The sequence below is a fragment of the Hoplias malabaricus genome, unplaced genomic scaffold (assembly GCF_029633855.1).
Source record: "Hoplias malabaricus isolate fHopMal1 unplaced genomic scaffold, fHopMal1.hap1 scaffold_70, whole genome shotgun sequence".
Classification (NCBI taxonomy): domain Eukaryota; kingdom Metazoa; phylum Chordata; class Actinopteri; order Characiformes; family Erythrinidae; genus Hoplias; species Hoplias malabaricus.
In genome coordinates this window covers 133173-143172 of record NW_027100952.1, presented here as the reverse complement: position 1 = coordinate 143172, position 10000 = coordinate 133173, and the positions used below count along the sequence as shown (strand labels likewise).

Sequence of the window (10000 nt, the reverse complement as noted above, 5' to 3'; positions counted from 1 at the left end):
TCTGTGGGGGTCCTGAGCGCTGAGGAACAGGGGGGGGGGGTATGCAGAGCCACAGATGGAGGTGACTGTAATATTACGGCTGATCTGTGTAGGGATTGTATATAAGTATTTAATAAGAGCACACAGTACACACCCTTTGTCCCCATTTATCTTCAGTCTCAACCCGCTCCTTCAGTCTCTTATCTCTCTCTTTTCTTTTTTTTCCCTCTCTCTCTCTCTCTCTCTCTCTCTCCCTGTCTGTCTCAACCCCCTCTTGTCTAATCTCTTTCTTTCATCTCTCTCTCTCTCTCTGTCTCTGTGAGAACATCCTGAAGCAGCTGAAGGAGAAATATTCAGAGTGAACCCTATGAGTCTAAAAGTGTGTAGACACCATGTCCCTGTGTGTTTTGTCTGAACAGAAGGGCGTTACTCAGGAGTGTATTCCTCTTTGCTGCTGTTTACACTAGATTGCTGTGAGGGTTTGATGGCGTTTGGCCAGGAGAGGGTTAATGAGGTCATGTAGCTGTTTCCTCCTTGTTATGTTTGGAATAATGGCTATCGTTTCGGTCACTGGTGGACAGCTCCTTCATGGATGCATAGAAATCAGTGTGTGTGTGTGTGTGGTCAGTATTAAACACCATATTCCACTGACTCCAGATCAGATGCCCCTCTCTGTGCAGTTAGAGTTCTAGAGCGTGTTGAGCTGAGTATTAGTGTTATGTTAGTAGCAGTTTGAAAAGAAGCGGTGGTGCTGCTGCGTGGTTATGGACGAAGCGTGACAGGGGAGGCTGTGTGGATGTGTGTTTCTATGATTGTTGTCTGTAGAGGTAAGGAGCAGTTAACCCTTTTCCACAAACATATAATGGTTCCTGAACCAGAAGGAAGGGACTGTGTAAGTCGAGATAACGAAGCTCCAGAAAGAGCTCAGAGCCTGAAATAAAGCGTCATGGCGCTGTGGAGCTGGACGGGGCATTTACAGAGTGTTAAATCGATGGGGTTCTGAGTAAAGACCAGAGAACCTGACACGTCTGTGGAGGTTCGTATTCTGAAATGGGGAAATCGTAATTAGATTTCTGATTTGGAAAGAAGTCCGGGAAATGAAAGGAAATAAAAACAAAAAAAATGCTCCAACTGTGTGTTTATGGTCTGTGTACATTTCATTATTCATTCATTCATTCATTGTCTGTAACCCTTATCCAGTTCAGGGTCGCGGTGGGTCCAGAGCCTACCTGGAATCATTGGGCGCAAGGCGGGAACACACCCTGGAGGGGGCGCCAGTTCCATTACTTATTTATTTAATTGTTTCGTTTCTAATCCTGAGAATGACCCATTTCTCCGTTCTCTAGCTGTCAGTACTTGGTCTCGGTTCCTTATCCTGCAGAATCTGAAAAACCAAATAATGAAATGTACATGGACCATTTACCGTACAGAACCGAGCTGCGGTGAATACTTTTCCTCAGAAGAACGACTCAGAACTGAGCGCCCCCTGCTGATGACGTACCCTTGGTTCCCGTTAAAACTGGCGGAGGCGCTCAGGGCCGGTTCTCGGAGCGAGCACGTAGGTCGGGTGTGACTCGTTTATAGGTGTCGGGTGTTAGTGACGGCTCTGTGTGTGTGCGCAGGTTCTAAGCGAGGTCCTGAGCTGGACGACGAGGAGCTGGTGAGTCTGAGCAAGCGTCTGGTAGAGGACGCGGTGCTCCGGGCCGTGCAGCAGTACATGGAGGAGACGCAGCAGAATGGAGCGGCACAGAAAGACGAGGCCCCGCCCCTTCACACCTCCAACAACAAATGACCCCATCGTGATGCCTGAGCCGGACCCTCACCCACCCCACCCCTGTGGGCGGAGCTCTGGAGCCACACCTCCTCCCTGACTCTGGGCGAGAGACATCGCCTCAGAGAGAGAGAGAACAAGAGCTCACAGCGCTGGAGAGAGAAGAGAGAAACATGAGCTGGATTGGACTGAGGAATATTTTCTATGCAGCTTTCTTTGCGTTTGCGTGTGTGTGTGTGTGTGTGTGTGTGTGTGTGTGCGCTCATGCAATGGCGTCCAGTCAGGTCCAGTCCCCAGTGTTCCACCCAGAGAGGGCCTTTCGGTTCCATACGTGATTAGTTCTTTATGTATTTTGTGGTTTAAAGCAGTGATGAATTGCAAAAATCTTTGTTTTTTGGGGAAATGGTGAAAGCTCTGATATTTCTGAGTGAAAATAACACTTAAAGCAAGACTAGGTAATATTTTTACTCTAAAAGTACATCTTCAAAATCATGGTGATGTTCCACTGAGCTGTAATAGGGAGAATAAGAGCTCTACCATTGCTAGTCTGGGCTTAGCACTGCAGAAACTGCACTGTGTAACATTGGGAGGAGGGTAGGAATCCACCCTCCCACAGCAGCTCTTAATTTCAGGCAGTACAGTAAAATTTAATTACACTCTGCAACTGTAGGGGGAGCCCACGAGCAAAAATAGCTAATATTACCTAGTGTTGATTTATATGGCATTAATCCTCCGACAAATTTTCCAATGATTTGGAAACAATCAGAAATGTGAGTGCAGTTGATGAATCAGCTTCAGTTCCTAAAATCAATCCTAATTTAAATAAACCACGCCCCCTATTGGCACAGACATTTCAGTAGTGACTCAAAAAGAGGTTCAGATGCTCATGAGCCAATGGTTGTGCCCAAAGGCAGATTTGGAGGTGGAATGCTCCCTCTACTGTCCAAACTGTGTAATGAGCACAAGTGGAGAATTTATACAGAGCGTGCTGATTGGCTGCAGATGGATGTAAACAGTGTTACTGCCGTGGATTGTTGCTCGACTAAGATGGAGTTTGTGCGTGAAGTCAGTCGTGTAAAATAAAAACACAGTGCACCGTGACTTTAAACGGAACATGGAGGATGTGCAGTGTGTGATTATATCAGTGCACTTGGAAGAATAACTCTTGTTATTTGTTTGTGTTAGTGTCTGTTTCTGTTCTTATTGTTTTGGCTGTAATTTTTAAACACTAGTGCTCAGATATACACACACTCTCAAACCAGACATTAAGCTAACAAAGGTCAGAATGGTCAGGAAATCTGTGTGTGCTCAGTTCCTGATCAGATCCAGTAATCTAGCTAAACACCGCTAGCTAAAATGAGCCGGAGTGTGTTTTCAGCTCTTTTATTTCACGTGGAAATTCAAAAGAAGCATGTCATTGCTCCAGGGGGCGCTGTGACCTCTGCACACGATTATCTGAGATGTATTTAGTGTTGAAGTTCCTTTAGTTCTGGGGGTTAAAGGAGCTGAGCTGTAGTGGAAGCTAGGCTAATACCTCAACAGCAGCCTGTACAGAAGTCACAATAATTAGCTTGATGCTAATGTGTTTTACCCCGTGTTTCCAGACAACAGTGTGTCACTGAGTGTCAGAAACCTCACAGTCAGGCAGATTAGAGATGATTAAAGATGATTCAGACATGAGCAGTATGCTAACTGGTGTACTCCGGCTACCATTATGTGTTAGCGATGTTAGCATTGTAGAAATAGCAACAAACCGGCCTCAGAACAAATACCTTTGGTGAAAAGTGGGGGACATTATTTTATTAATTGATTAGAGGGTTACAAAGTCAATATTAGTTGGTTTTGGACGGTGCAACCCCCCCTCCCCTCCCCACACACCCCTCACACACACACACACACAGTGCTGAACTAGCATCTGGGCTCATGCCAGAGTCCGGCTGTGTTGCAAAGACAATCAAAACAAGGAAAATGAACTGCATCTGCGAACCATGGACAATAACACCACCCCTGACAGGAACCGATGGACCTCTGTAGTGTGTGTGTGTGTGTGTGTGTGTGTGTGTTCAGTTTCTTATGACGGTAACTACTCTGTGATTTAAAAATCATGAAACTGTTTTGAATTGCTCTGTTTTTGTTTGTCTGTTTGTTTATTTGTGTGTGTGTGTGTGTGTGTGTTTAGGTCGTGTGTGTGACGTTGGGCTGGTGGAGAAGATGCTGAGGTCAGAGAGGGTGTGTGTTCAGAGGCGCGTGAAGGACTTTAAAACACTCTTACAACTACCAGCAGTAAAAGCTCTTATCACACAGGAGCTCAAACTCTCTCACACACACACCAGCCAGCAGCCCCAAATCTGATACACACACACACACACACAGACACACAAGCTGTTATAACAGCTGCCAGAATTAAAGGGGAAGTCCATCCATTTTTTAAAATTCCTCCATAATTCAGTGCCTGAGGGGCCAGGTTTGAATTGGCCCTCTGTTCCCATATTGGATACCGACATCGGCTCAAAATTCCCATCCTGAAATCCGGATACGTGCACTGGCCAAAATCCATTGCTGCAGGGTGAAAATCCCATATCCGATATTATCAGTGGCCCACAGGTATATCCCACATATCGCCAATAGTTAACGCTCTCATTTCCCTTTTCAGATTTTGACATTTGTCTACAATTCCCATGTTGTCTATCAGCAGAGTGACTGTCTGTGAGGAGTGTGGTGTGTTCTCTCTGTGTCTGCGTGGGTTTCCTCCGGGTGACTGTCTGTGAGGAGTGTGGTGTGTTCTCTCTGTGTCTGTGTGGGTTTCCTCCAGGTGATTGTCTGTGAGGAGTGTGGTCTGTTCTCTCTGTGTCTGCGTGGGTTTCCTCCGGGTGACTGTCTGTGAGGAGTGTGGTGTGTTCTCTCTGTGTCTGTGTGGGTTTCCTCCAGGTGACTGCCTGTGAGGAGTGTGGTGTGTTCTCTCTGTGTCTGTGTGGGTTTCCTCCGGGTGACTGTCTGTGAGGAGTGTGGTGTGTTCTCTCTGTGTCTGTGGGGGTTTCCTCCAGGTGACTGCCTGTGAGGAGTGTGGTGTGTTCTCTCTGTGTCTGCGTGGGTTTCCTCCGGGTGATTGTCTGTGAGGAGTGTGGTGTGTTCTCTCTGTGTCTGCGTGGGTTTCCTCCGGGTGACTGTCTGTGAGGAGTGTGGTGTGTTCTCTCTGTGTCTGCGTAGGTTTCCTCCGGGTGACTGTCTGTGAGGAGTGTGGTGTGTTCTCCCTGTGTCTGCGTGGGTGACTGTCTGTGAGGAGTGTGGTGTGTTCTCCCTGTGTCTGCGTGGGTGACTGTCTGTGAGGAGTGTGGTGTGTTCTCTCTACGTCTGTGTGGGTTTCCTGCGGGTGACTGCCTGTGAGGAGTGTGGTGTGTTCTCTCTGTGTCTGCGTGGGTTTCCTCCGGGTGACTGTCTGTGAGGAGTGTGGTGTGTTCTCCCTGTGTCTGCGTGGGTTTCCTGCGGGTGACTGTCTGTGAGGAGTGTGGTGTGTTCTCTCTGTGTCTGCATGGGTTTCCTCCGGGTGACTGTCTGTGAGGAGTGTGGTGTGTTCTCTCTGTGTCTGTGTGGGTTTCCTGCGGGTGACTGCCTGTGAGGAGTGTGGTGTGTTCTCTCTGTGTCTGCGTGGGTTTCCTCCGGGTGACTCTCTGTGAGGAGTGTGGTGTGTTCTCTCTGTGCCTGTGTGGGTTTCCTCCGGGTGTCTGCCTGTGAGGAGTGTGGTGTGTTCTCTCTGTGTCTGTGTGGGTTTCCTCCGGGTGTCTGTCTGTGAGGAGTGTGGTGTGTTCTCTCTGTGTCTGTGTGGGTTTCCTCCGGGTGACTGTCTGTGAGGAGTGTGGTGTGTTCTCCCTGTGTCTGCGTGGGTTTCCTCCGGGTGACTGTCTGTGAGGAGTGTGGTGTGTTCTCTCTGTGTCTGTGTGGGTTTCCTCCGGGTGTCTGTCTGTGAGGAGTGTGGTGTGTTCTCCCTGTGTCTGCGTGGGTTTCCTCCCACACTGTAGGTGTGACTGGCGCCTCCTCCAGGGTGTTTTCCTGCCTTCCAGGTAGACTCCGGACCCACCGCCGCCCTGAACTGGATAAAGGTCACAGACAATGAATGATACTGATAGGGATTTTCCCACAGTTCCCATCTATCTGCATTGGCACTTAATTCCCATCTAAATCTGTATTGGGAAACAGTTCCCACATTATTTATCTGTGCTGCTGTAAAGTTCCCCTATCAGACACACACACACACACACACACACACACACACACACAAACACACACACACACACAGAGGACAGAGTGTGACTGATTATGAACTGGTTTAACTGATTTGTAGTGAATCTGAGTGGGAGAAGGGTACAGGGGGATGATAAGGGGCTGTGTTACTTGGGGGGTGTGTGTGTGTGTGTGTGTGTGTGTGTGTGTTTATTGCTGTTTCCTCCACTTCCGAAGTGGCCTTAATCCCAGCAGTCGGACACACGGATCCCGGTTTGCTTCCCTCCTTTCTCCACCTTCCTGAGGAATGCTGTGTGACTTTTCCCCGGATCCTTAAAAGTGTTTGAGGAACACTGCTGCGGCTGAACTTTCTGTTCATCTACAGACGAAAAAAAGACCTGCTTTAAAAAAGTAAACAGAGCTGTCTCCACCCTTTCTCCACCTTGGTCCCGTCATCTTTCAGAGTGCTGTAATAGAGACCGGGGGAGGAGTCCGTCCCTCCACTCGCCTGAGGACGCTTTAATAAACGTGGACTTCTTTTTCATCGCTGTGTAGTGTGTTATATTTTGTATTTAACAGCAGACGTTACACACACACACACACACTCCTACACTCTGCTGGGTTCTATTTTTCACTCGACCTGCCAGAATGTGAGGAATCTGGAGTAAACACAGAGTGAGGCCCACACAAGGCCAGTTTATTTCTGTGCTGTTGCCTACACAAAGGTCATTTCAGATCATTTGCATCAATAAAAGCATATACAGCTAACATCAGAGCAGCTGCACATGAGCGGGGTACACACTGGAGGGGTATACGAACCTCTTCAAAAGACCACGGCGTCATTTTACGAGCTGCCGTCGTGAGTCGGATAAAAACAAACGTGATCTCTGCTGCAGCTGGAGATTTTACAGACGGAGAGTTGGTGCTGGTCGTCTGCGTCGCGTGGCGTAGAGTGACGACTCTCTCTGGACGATCAGCGCTCTGCAAGGTTTACACGCCACGGTTTAGTCCCTACTCGACTCGCTCTGAACCACGAGAGAACAGCCACTAAACAAGAACCCGCTTCCAGAACCAGGACCTGATTCACCTGGGGGAGTTGAGTTGAGGACCAATATATTGGCCGTAAGTCTCCTGTTGCTGCCATCAAATCCTCACAGCAATGTTTCACACTCTACAGATCAGTGCCCTTCATTTCGGTAGAAACTTTATGTATTGGAAAACTGGCTGCAGTTGACCTTTTTCCAGTGGGGAATTCTGGGAAATGTAGTCCTTGTCATTGAAACAGAATGAATTGCAGTTTAAAGCAACACTAGGTAAGATTAAACATGTTTGCTCCTGGGCTCCTCCTACAGTTGCAGAGTGTAATTCACTTTTACAGCACTGAGATCAAGGCAGAGGGAGGAAGGATAGTTACCTACCCTCCTGCGAAAGTTACACAGTGCAGTTTCTGCAGTGCTGAGCCCGGTGTAGCAGCGACAGAGGGTCTCCTCTCCTCGTTACAGCTCAGTGGAGCACCTCGATGATTTTGAAGCTGTAATTTTAAGGTCAGAATATTACCTACTGTTGCTTTAAGTGTCAGTTTAAGAATAAAAGTTCCAAACCTGGAGGCACCAGAGGCAGGAGATTTAAACACGGCCTGGATGTGAACTCTGAGCTCATGTTTTACAGCCGCTGTATTTCACAGATCCACAGGCTGCTCCGGAGACTCCGCCCGCTTTTATACGGCCTCGGTCCTGGGTCCTCGCGGCAGAAAAGATAAGGAATGATATGTGATCGGCCCCGTGACGGATTTACAGTGGACTTTGAGGCTGTGCAAGGACATAAAACCATGAAGACGTGGTCAGGGACACGTGTAACACACTGCGTTCACCAGCACGACCTCCAGGAGCCAATCACAGCTCTCGTTAGTGCACTTTTTTAGCACATGAGCCTAAGTTAGGGCTGGACCTTTATGTTTTTCACGTGACCACACCACCACGCTGTGGTCACGTGACCCTGCCCCGTCCAATCGGCCACACGGAGGAGAACCTAAACACGGAGGCGGACCGAGCGACTGGAGCGTCTCGTACCACAGAGAAACGCTGCGTCTGTGGTTTGGACGTGTTCTGACTTTAGTGAAGACACCGAACATAAAGAAGTCAGATGTAAACACTGAGAAAAACCAGTTTCAGACCGAAGTGAATCCCCCGCTCTGTTTCACACTGAACACAATCACACACCGAATACGAACAGAGCACGGCTCAGTGCTCTCAGAGAGGCCATCAGACTCTCACAGCAGTGTTCTCAGAAGAGTACAGGCCTGTGGCTGCGGTGAAGAGGAACACAGTCCTGATCAAAGCCCTAAAGAAACGCAGGCTTCAGTAAAGGACTGCTGTGTATTTCTCGAGTCTCATGATGCTGTGTGTCATTGGACGGAAGATACAACAGACCTGAGAAATACACAGCAGCAAACACAGAGAGAGAGGCAGGAAACACTGAGCTAAACATCCACACACACACACTCACACACACACACACACACACACACACATTAAAAGAGAGAGAAATTCAAAAGATCTGAAGAGACAGAGTGGAGATAAGATGAGCGATTAGACAGCAGTTCACAAACACTGGAGCTGACAGTGATTCAGAGAAAGAGAGAGAGAGAGAGAGAGTGGGGGGAAGACAGAGAGAGAGGGGAGAAAGAGAGACAGCGAGAGGGGGAGAATGAGACAGACAGAGAGAGAGAAAGAGAAAGACAGGAGAAGAGAGAAAGACAGGAGAGAAAGAGAAAGACAGAGGAAGACAGACGGGGAGAGAGAGAGAAAGGGAGCAAGAGAGGGGGGAAGAGAGAGAGAGAGGGAGAGAGACAGAGAGAGAGAGAGAGAGAGACATGAACATAAACTCAGAGAACACAGTTCCAGCATTCCACAGCTCGGTGGAGGGGTGGGGTGGGGGCATTTCAGGGTGTTGTTTTACCTCATGCACTGCTGTGGGTTTAAGTCTCTCTCTCTCTCTCTCTGTGTGTGTGTGTATACACGACCACCCGCCCGCCACCCCACCCCGCCAGCCGTCGCTATGGCAACACAGACCAGGCAATTACAGCCGGCGCCTTTTCTGAATGCATCTATTTATTCATTCTCAGAAAGAGCGAGGGAGAGAAAAAAGGATGAGTGCAGGGAGAGAGGGTCGTCGTAGCGTCTGAGCAGCACACGCAGAGTCATGCGTTTCTCCATCAGCAAGTCAGCTTCAGAACTAGCCTCATCAGCAGGAGCGGGGCATTAGCATTATTAGCAGCAGTGCTATCATCATCATCAGAACTTCATCAATGTCTTCATTATCTGTATTAGCACCGTCATCATCATCATAATCATCATTAGCAACAGAATCATCACCTTCCTCATCAATATAACAATCAATCATTCATTCACTGTCTGTAGCCCTTATCCAGTTCAGGGCGGCAGTGAGTCCGAAGTCTACCCAGAATCTTTGGGCACAAGGCAGGAACACACTCTGGAGGGGGCTCCAGTCCTTCACAGCGCAACACACACTCACACATTCACTCACACACTCACACCTACGGACACTTTTGAGTCACCAATCCACCTACCAACGTGTGTTTTTGGAGCGTGGGAGGAAACACCACACTCTTCACAGACAGTCACCCGGAGGAAACCCACGCAGACACAGGGAGAACACACCACACTCTTCACAGACAGTCACCCGGAGGAAACCCACGCAGACACAGAGAGAACACACCACACTCCTCACAGACAGTCACCCGGAGGAAACCCACGCAGACACAGGGAGAACACACCACACTCTTCACAGACAGTCACCCGGAGGAAACCCACGCAGACACAGAGAGAACACACCACACTCCTCACAGACAGTCACCCGGAGGAAACCCACGCAGACACAGAGAGAACACACCACACTCCTCACAGACAGTCACCCGGAGGAAACCCACGCAGACACAGAGAGAACACACCACACTCCTCACAGACAGTCACCCGGAGGAAACCCACGCAGACACAGGGAGAACACACCACA

At 48.8% G+C, this 10000-nt stretch overlaps 2 protein-coding genes across 4 annotated transcripts in view; one reads left to right on the top strand and one right to left on the bottom strand.

Moving 5' to 3' along the window:
• Window positions 1-4100, top strand: part of LOC136682457 (A-kinase anchor protein 7-like) — a 28082-nt gene extending 23982 nt beyond the window's left edge. Inside the window, exon 9 of one of the 3 annotated variants that reach the window (XR_010798649.1) lies at window positions 1602-1741. Coding sequence is in view for 1 of the 3 variants with exons in the window: in XM_066658900.1 (XP_066514997.1) it covers window positions 1602-1771 (170 nt within the window). In the remaining 2 variants the exon portion in view is untranslated. Of the gene's footprint in view, window positions 1-1601 lie in introns of all 3 variants that reach the window. The other 2 variants (XR_010798648.1, XM_066658900.1) reach the window with 2 other exon arrangements.
• A 4006-nt stretch (window positions 4101-8106) lies between these two features.
• The window catches only part of med23 (mediator complex subunit 23), a 49474-nt gene continuing 47580 nt past the window's right edge, over window positions 8107-10000 (bottom strand). Inside the window, exon 30 of the mRNA XM_066658889.1 lies at window positions 8107-8169. Within this exon, the coding sequence (XP_066514986.1) occupies window positions 8107-8169 (63 nt within the window). The remainder of the gene's footprint in view (window positions 8170-10000) is intronic.